General features: G+C 33.0%; 1 protein-coding gene across 3 annotated transcripts in view; it reads right to left on the minus strand.

The window, feature by feature from the left end:
* Positions 1-372: 372 nt before the first annotated feature.
* The window catches only part of LOC111084898 (adhesion G protein-coupled receptor L1-like), a 24,090-nt gene continuing 14,492 nt past the window's right edge, over positions 373-9,970 (minus strand). The window contains exons 9-12 of one of the 3 annotated variants that reach the window (XM_022381399.1): positions 8,454-8,622; positions 4,772-4,921; positions 1,729-1,807; positions 373-1,330 (exon numbers count right to left, since the gene is read on the minus strand). In XM_022381399.1, the coding sequence (XP_022237107.1) occupies positions 558-1,330; positions 1,729-1,807; positions 4,772-4,921; positions 8,454-8,622 (1,171 nt within the window). In that variant the 3' untranslated portion in view covers positions 373-557. Of the gene's footprint in view, positions 1,331-1,728; positions 1,808-4,719; positions 4,922-8,453; positions 8,623-9,970 lie in introns of all 3 variants that reach the window. The other 2 variants (XM_022381398.1, XM_022381400.1) reach the window with 2 other exon arrangements.

Consider the following 9,970-nt stretch of genomic DNA (forward strand, 5'->3'; position numbering starts at 1 on the left):
ACAAAATGCGTCTTAGAAACCACATTTTGAAATTCGTTTTAGCCTCAAGTCCTTACATCGATGGTTCAGTGTCAAGTAAGTATCTTCATATATTTACATATATATTTATTTATTAAACATACTCACCCAAACGCGTATATGTACATATATATATATGAATAGTTTTCTGAGTAAGATTAAGAAAATATTTACAAAATTTAAAGAAGCAAACCTCAGAAACGTCGAATCGTCATGTTATCTGGGTACTGGGACATAAAATTAATATACATTAATTAAAAAAAGCAAATAATGTAACAGTTTTCAAGCCTAACTAATGATAGCACTGCACACACGTGGTATGTGACCACATTATGTAATCACAGTATTGTTTACTTTCTGACTAGTGTGTGCCCAAACAGGATAAGGTTTTTTTTTGGTTTTTTTTTAAGACTTGGTGAGCACATGCGATCACGAATATTAGACGAACCGAAAAAACCTTATGACCCGAGAGGCTTAGGAAAGTGAACCTTTTCTGAAATTGCTCGAATGAGTGGGTTTGACAATTTTTTTTAGTATTTCTAGGATTCCATTGGTTGGGTTATGTCACTTTCAACTCTGAAGTTGCAGTTAAGTGCCGTGTTGTCACTTGGGAATTTGAGAACGTTTGAGAAGGTTGAAAATCCGTATTCTTCAGAAGTTTCTAAATTAGGTAAACTTTGTAAAAGCTTATTCTCTGCCCCTGTTTCGTGAGAGGGTGAGTTTGAACTGCTCTTGTGTGGGCTCGAAGATGAAGAAGATAAAGAGACTGAACTCTGATCGTTCACTAGGCTGCTAAAAGAACGTTCAGACTCTGTTGGACTGTTGATTCCACTGTAAGCCACGTGAGGCCGTAAATACCCGTCTCGAAACAAAGACAAGTTTCGTGATCGTGTAGATGATGTTAATGCAACTGATAATGCGGATTTTGCAGCATTTTCTGGGCCTGATTCGTGCTGTTTCATTGGCCGGTGTTTAGAAGGGTTTTCAATTGCTATGTCACACGCTGCCAACAAACCAAATTCATTGTCACATTCAGGTTCTACTCTAGGTCTGAGTCTATAGTTATTAATCGTAAATTCTTGATCGATTGTTTCGTATTTATGATTCGGTCTAAAGTAGTAAACACTAGATGTCGCTTCGTTCCGTAATTCCTGCTCACGATCTGAGTATTTCCGACTAGTAGAAAATGATGAACAAAAGTAGCCATTCTCACTATTCAACTCTGAACATAATCCAAATTTGTTTCCCAGTCTCGTATTTCGAACCACGTGATCATGAGCTCGGAATCCCACCATAGGAATAAAAGGAAGATCTGCAAAAATGGATATAAGGACATTTGAATGAAAAAGTATACTTTGAAGAAATATCCAAAAAGTAAGAACTAATGCAAGCTTTTCAGTATTTTATTTCATTTTATTATTATACCGTATGACGTAAAAGTAAATTAATACTTTCTAATTAACAAAGGTGTAAGAAATTTCATGTCAACACATCAAAGACTAAACGACTATGCAGGATAGCCAACTTATAATACTGTAGCTCCACTAATGGGTAGTAAGAAAACGGGCTTAGGATAGAAATATAAATATTATAGCAACATTAAACTTTGTAAGAAGAACGAGAAAGAAATCTTACTTAAATTCTAGAGCTCTATATTTACATACTTTGTTTTACACTTGCTAAGAATGAGTAGAAGAAACGATTCAATACCTGGTGTAGTAGCATCCATGATATCGACTTGGTTTTCCTTCTGTTGCTCTTTTATTGACCTCCACAACCCTTGGGCCAGCTGCATGAAAAAAGAAAAATAATCAATCTTTCTCAGAACTAAATGCAAAGAAAACTGTTGTATTTTAATCACTCCAAAGTTGCATCAGTTTCTGCAACTCACTGGAGATGGGGGGGGGGCTAAAATTGAAGCTAACTAGAATTACATCATGGCCTGGTGGCTAAGGCGCTCGACTCACAATCTGGGGGTCGCGAGTTCGAATCCTCTAACTGAACATGTTCGCCTTTTCAGCCTTGGGTGTGTTATAAAGTGATGGTGAAACCAGCTTTTCGTTAGTAAAAGAGTAGCTCAAAAGATGGCGGTGAGAGTTGTTATCTAGCTGCCTTCCCTCTAGTCTATCACTTGTAAGTTAGGGACAGCTAGCGCAGATAACCGTCGAGTAGCGGAATTCCGAAAAACAAACAAACAGATAAATTACATCTTATTTCACCTACCAAACCCAAGAATACTTTGCTATGCCTTGATGGACTGATTTTGATAATAAGTTGTAATATAAATGGTAAATTAGTTTTTCTAACTAATGTGAGACAACATGTTTCATATTTCAATTTACAAATCAAAAGCTGAAAAAAATCACAGATGCTGAAGAAAGAGGCATTTCAAAACACCCTTCTATCAAACTATAAACAAGTTTAACTTTCCCAGTTCACTTTTCACTTTAAACCTAGCGATAGCTCCCAAAAAATTACAATTTCTATTTAAAGCTAAAACGATGGAAACCTTTTGGAGATCTTATTGCAACATTTTAGTATGTTTATGTGCAACTGCGTGCAAAAAATACTAAAGGCCGAACACTCTGGATGAAAATATATATTTTAACTCTGTGTACGTGTTACCACTTTATGCGAAGAAAGCAGCTATTGAGGGTTACTCTCATTAATTTTATTTATAAAGTTTCAGGAAACTGTAAAAAAACGACGAAACGCTAGAAGAGAAAGTGTTTCCCCCACATAACTTTTCTGACGTTTTCTTGCAATAGGATGTGATTGTGTCGCATTATGTGCAGCCATTTCATACTTTCAATTTCATTCGTAAGTATTCTTAAAAGCAGTCAGTTCTAATAAACTCGAACCTTTAAAACAAATTTCCAAGATTTTTAATAAAATGCTATTTATTTTTCTTTAAAATAAACTCAATAACGTTTAAGCAATATAAGTTACTTAAATATCCTTAAAAAAGAAACTGAAATATAAAAAAAGTAAAACAACTAACAATTATCTCAAAAATATATATAATACAAGAAAGATACAAGATTATTTTCAGTCGTTTACATAATATGGGAAATATAAGATGCAAAAGATGTGTTAAAACGAGAAAGTTACACAAAATTTCAGTTTAAAAAGTAGTATAGAATTCGACTGGATAACTTTCATATATAATTTTGATCTAGAATTAATCAAGCAATATTATAACAGTATAAAATTAATTTTAAATTACACGTTATAAAAGTTAATTTATTCAAATTTGGACAATAATATGATATACAGGACTTTCTAATGGACTCTATTAGTATTGAACAAATTCTAATTATTTAAATGTGAACAAACTCACAATAATCTCGATCTCAATTAGGTTAACACAGTGAAATATATAAGCACAAAGTCAACTATTTAATTGTGTACAGTCTTTCTCACAAGTTATCCACATTAATTCTAACATTGATCATTTGAATCACGACTGCTTTCACTGTTTAATAACTCTCTTTGACTTCTGACAATATTTCAACTTTGAGACCTACTGACATGAACTACTCTCAGTTTTTATAATAATCTCGAATAGCGATTGCAAAGTCAGTCCTTTCGCTGTAAATGAACTTTGGCTTACGACACCGCGTAAAAAACACAATAGTCCATTAAAACTGCATCGGCGAACTTGACATGTATATGGTTGAATAGGATTGTTGTGATTTCAGTTTTTGGCCATCTTTTTTTTTATGAAAAAAACAATTGGTTTGAAGGAGTGGCTAGAAAATTGCCAACTCCTGGTTCATGAAACTCCGTCAACTTCAATTTCTCGTTTATTTATTATCTTGTTAGCGGGTTAAATGGATATGCTTCAGTTCACCTCAATGGCATTTTGAGACAGAGCACTATCCTATTTTTACCACATTCTTCACATTGCAAATGAATGTGTAGATCCGAATTTCTTGTGACATAGGTTTTGATCCCTTTCTTGTCCTAAATGCTGTGTTAAACTTTTTATGCCTTCAAAAGCTTGTGTCTTTGAAATGTTAAGACTTTTGATTCTACTATGTTCAACAGTATTGCTATCCGAATATAATTTTTTTGGAAAAGGTTGTGACATAAATATCTCCCGTCATAAGTCTACCCCAGCAGCGTTATGTTATTCAAAGGTCAGGAATTCGCCTTGAACTAAATATGTCGGTGCTAACATGACACCACAGCCCGAACCTGCGACGATAGGTCATTGCATTGGCACAAATAAACTACTATTTTATGAACCACGATTAGCCCACTATTTTAAATTAATTGATTAACATTCTATCAAGATATCACGTCCAACAATGAAACTATAAAGGAAAAAATTTTAACACACAATTATAAATAATAATAAACTATATATTCTTCAAAATACAACAGAAGTATTTTAAAACTTATCACAACAGACAATTTACACAGTATAATAACAATTAATGTAAACTCAAACTGAAATCGCAAGGACTAAAAATGGGCGTAGGACAAAACAATAGTTTCAGTTTAGAAGAAAGAAACATGCACAAGGAAGTAGAAATAATCATACAAATAAAATGCGTTATAAACCGTAGCTCAGTAAAGTAAAAAAAGAAAAGTGTAAAGGGCAGTGAAGAAAGAAGCAAGCACAGTTAGAAGTCATTACCCAACTGTTTGCTACAAAAGGAAGCAAGTGATCATGCATAAACTGGACAAATATACCTGCAGACAAGGAAGAAACAGTAGAAGGGGTGGGAAGAACGAGAGTACCCACAGTGTGATGGCCACTGATGGCGTTAGGTGGCGGTAGTGTCATCTGGCCGTTGGTATGTACGTAGAGGTTCGACTGACCACTGTGAGGTTTGCGGCAACAATCCGTTAGCCATCGGGAACAACAGCGAGCTTTCATTAGTTCTTTTCTTACCTAATGTATTTGAGATTAAGCTTGTTAATCAAGTTAGGTTTAGAATTTCCTAAGATACAATACTGATAAACATTATCATTCAATGACGACAATTTCCAAATGACTCGTTTATATACAAATGATTAATAACGCTATTCATCGAATTTAATATTGATATTTCTTCAAAGATCGTCATAAGATACGGTATATCTAGTTAACACCACAACCTTTTAGTGGTCTCATAAAAGTATAATATTACTAATATTCGTAGCAATCTCATTTTATATTCAGTAATAAAAGTAGTATACTGGTCACTTAGTGATATTTATTATTAAAAAATTACATGAAAATGCGTCTATCTTTACTTTGTTTTTGCAAATAAAACATTTTTAGTACGGTAGAAACACAGTTCAGACTAGTTTCAACTCAGAAACTTCTTTGACACTTTGGTTTATTAGAAACACAAAATATTAAAGTATTTGAGCACTCCTGAATCAAATTATAGAACGTGTTCGTTCACTTTTCTCGATAGAAAAGTTATATTCTTATCTATATATTTGTAATTGTTATGTACTATCAAACATGAAAGTTTGGGAAATTAATGTGTTTTCGTTTGTTTGTTTTTGTGCTCATTGTGCTAAAGAAGAACCTATACATATTCTGTCTCGTTAGACAGATGGATGTCTTGCAGTGCTACGTCTTTAACAAACACTCTTAATGATCTTACATCAAAGTAAATTTTCAGTTGGTTTGTGTGATATTTTACAATTTGACTTTAACTTTTCTGAGTCAAGGAAGAAGGATAATGTTGTTTGTATATTGGACATTATCCTTCAGCCTCAGTTACAATAAATTTGCTTGTTGAATATTTAATGTTGCCCGCTAGATTTCCTTTGTTTTTGTAACTCAGTCATTTTCATTTTATAACGGAAAACCGAAATTAAAAAAATTTATTTCAATTTGATACAAAAATTATTTTGAAACTTCTGAAATAACTTATATATTATTTTGAAATGGAAATGCATGTATGACAATCCTCGACGAAATGTTTGCCCAAATAAGAAATTCACAATTATTATATTGGGTTTCATACGTTCTTTAATTTAAATTCCCCGCTGTAAATCAATAAATTGTCAGACATTAATAACTTATAAAACGATACAAATTGGATATATGTTTCTCTTGTTTAATTCGTAATTCTGTGAATCCGCTGTAAGTTTCTACTTATGCAAAAATCGTTGGATGCATGAATTGACAAAAATTATCAATCTTTGTCAAAGATCATCATTTCTAACTTGAGATTGTCTCCATCAACAGTATAACTCAGAACAGTCTAAAATTAATATGTTTAGAATATATATATGTCCACTTAATAGTAAGTATGTCCACACTAGCGATAAAAACAATTTTACAACGTTGCTGCAAAACCTGTATGAGTCACTTGATATAGTTCTGACGAATGTTTCTATATTTCGTCATCAAGGCGTTTCCCCAGATGATCCGACTGCGGTAAAGATAATATTCATCTCTGAAATTGGTCTAAGATGTATTTTACGAATGTAAGATTTCCAATTCTTTCTTGTTTAAGGTAGACAATGGAGCATATAAATTAGGAGGATGCTTACTCCAATTAAAATTAAATCAGGTTCAACGTCACCAGAGAAAGGCCTGACAATTATTGACAGAATATTGTTTATATATCTTTCAAAATTTATAGGTATAGGTATTTATAGATCATTACGATCATCGTAGTAAATGACTCTTATAAGGGAGCTACCATCAAAACTTTCTATGTTGAACTACCATGTAATCAGCATAGCATTCATTATGGTATCTACACAGATCACAACGACCACCGTGGGAATCAAAACAGCTCTTGGACTCATTTGTGAAGACAACTAGTCTCTAGTGACGTCCTGTAATTTGTACGTGAGCTTGTAGGTGGTGTGATAGTAATCTTGGTCGTGTGGCAAGACGACAATTCCTCAGAATAACTGTCTGTAACCTGATTCTCACCTTGGTGATTTGATGTGAGCTTGACGGAATTGTTTATAGAATCTTACAGTATTGACAAAGCAATTGTATCAAGCCAATTTGCTAAGATATCGGTCCTACCTACCACTTCACAAGCATTTTCTGACACTCTTCTTGACTGGTATCTTGTCAAAAATACAAAAATTGCACTCTGTTATAAAGGCAACAGGAAAATAACTTTTTTAGCCACTCTGTTCTGAATCATGCCAACGGTCTAGTCTCAAGTGACATCAGTCTGGTCGTAAACAAAGCCGATCACAAATATTTTCTGAATGCGAGATTAATCAAGGAACGAATTAAAGATATAGTTCACCGTTTCGCTGGACTTAGAAGATTGTCCAAACAATCCTCGGCTCCTGTCAATGTGAAATTCTTTCCAATATGACCTTCTTTCACGCTAACAGATACGAACTTAAGTATATGAAACTCTCACTGTGGGTGCATAATGCGAGAGCTTGGTGTTGTCAAAAGACAAATAGCCCATTGTGTAGCTTTGCTCTTAACAACAAAAAGGCAAAAATCATATTTGGTTTAGCCTAAAATCCTATATAACAATTGCATGATCTTCAAAATGTTTTTCAGAATAGACTGCAAAAGAAATTTCAAATAAAACATCAGTTAGTTGATAATTATTTATCGTAATCTATAAAAAAGTTGCAATCATTAATGTCACGTAAAACATGCAATTTATGTTAACGTTTCTCAGTTATTTAACTGTTTTGATATGCGTTTTTCAATAATACTTTAGAGTCTACTATATGACTGGCTAACATTTGTTAACTGTTTGTGTAAACTTATTACGTGCTTATCTTTAACATGTTTGAATTTCGTACTGTTGAAATAACATAGAAACAGACAAGATGAATGTCAGGTTTTTATGTATTGGCCAGATTGTTTACAGTAGGTGACGGTGACTTGTTAGGGATAAATTTCAACAATAAACAAACAGCACATAGTCCTCTTGGTTTAGAATAATATATTAAAAATTCAAACATATATAGAAACGTCCGTTACACTGTTGATTATCACAGTTGTATACAGAGCTTTAAATAGTTATCTCTTTTTCGTCAAAGTCCACACAAGCTGGTTCAGTTATTTTAGAACACAACTGACAAGATAAACTATTTCTTCAACATTCTGTCATTGCAATATAATCTGTGATCATTTCAATTGAAAAATCGTTATTATACGCTCTTATGGCAAAATTCACAACCACACAGTCTAGAGTTATATTTCGAACTACAATTTCGACGCGCATTTATACCCCAACAGAGGCCTGGAAAATTTCACACACTACAAGATATTATGATGCAATAATATTAAAACAACGAGAAACTCAGAAGGTTCTAGTAACACGACGCAATAATACAACAATCATCAATTCGTAGCTATTGAACTACACAACGTATAATTCTAAACTAAGCAGTCGTATATATATATCTAACAAAAAGAAATAATAAAGTTAGAATTTCTTTAATTGATACTTTTATCATTGGTGTCATAAGACACAAAATCCTACCTTTGAATTTCGGAGACAAAATAATATGAATATGAAAAGACCTTGAATACTGTTAACAGTTGTGAAGAGATACCCTGTCAAGGATGTTTTCCATAGAAGAAACCACTGAGCTAATCCCAATGTTAGGCTCAGCAGGATAAGGATACAAACACTATGCCGACACCACGATCTGACAAAAACAAAGATTGTACATATAATACCATCTAGCATATATTTTAAACATAAATCTTTTTCTTTATTGTATTTTTGTAAGTTAACAAAACTTACAATGTAAGTTCATACATCATACTAGCAATTGATAAACACTGATGAATTACAAAATGGCGAATAGGATTAAAATGAACTTGATAACGCTTCTTACGTTGCTCGAAGTTGTTTAAATCCAAGAAGCACATTAATCATAAGATATTGTCTAGATAATTTATTTGGTGCAATGAATATTTGGTTCATGTAGATGCGTTACAACTATAGCACATCATGATGCAACTATTCACATAACTTGAGAGTGTACACTCATTTAATCACCCATTTAACCTAGGAATATCCATTTTTGAACCATTTACTTAACCTTGGAACCACTGGAACACACACACACTTATTCAACCATCTACATCTACTAGGATATTCCATAATCCAACCATCTACCAAGAACATATATTAATTCAACCATCCATCTTACTTCAAAACATTCAACCTGGGAACATCCATCCATTCGATCATCCGCCTAGCCTAGGAATATTCATCCATTCAACGTTAAAAGTAACCTAAAACTCTCTTGTTTTAAAAATCAACCTTACCAGGGAACACCCATTTCATTATATTTTCAGCCTAATCATGGAACACCCAAGTATTCAACCGTTAATTAGTTTTAACTACGCAATGTTTTATACCTTCATGCAGTGTAAGTCATAAAAAATCATAATGACATTAAATTTAAGGTCGATATGTAATACATTGTTTGAGCCTAAGTATAATAAGCGAATCAAAATGATTACCCCCCCCCCACACACAATATATGTAACAATGGCATAAAAACTCAAAATATGAATACGTATATATATATATTTATATTTATATGCGCGTGTGTGTGTGTGCGTGCGTGTTTATAAACTTTGCACTACTAAAACAATATCACCTTTCTTAACACTATTCACTGATCTTCTATATTTCAAGAACGTTTTCAGTATTTTACTGTTTTTTTTTTCAAATGTTACAAATAGTTGGATTAAATATTTATTACTCAATAAATCAGTTTTGTATTTCACATTAGTTTGCTTTTGTGTTAGTCGATTATCTTATACAGAAACATCTTTCTAAAAACAGTCAATTTAGTTTATCGGCAGAAAAAAAACAATCGTGAAATGAAAACAAACACTCGAAACTCGAAGAAAAATGCACTGAGAGATAACGCCTAATGAATACAGATGAATTAAAAAAATAGTATTCCGTGGGTTTGTCGTCACTACACAGTTATAATACATGGTAATCTTCACGATCCATAACAAGCAGCTTTCACT

Source organism: Limulus polyphemus, unplaced genomic scaffold (genome assembly GCF_000517525.1).
Source record: "Limulus polyphemus unplaced genomic scaffold, Limulus_polyphemus-2.1.2 Scaffold160, whole genome shotgun sequence".
NCBI lineage: Eukaryota > Metazoa > Arthropoda > Merostomata > Xiphosura > Limulidae > Limulus > Limulus polyphemus.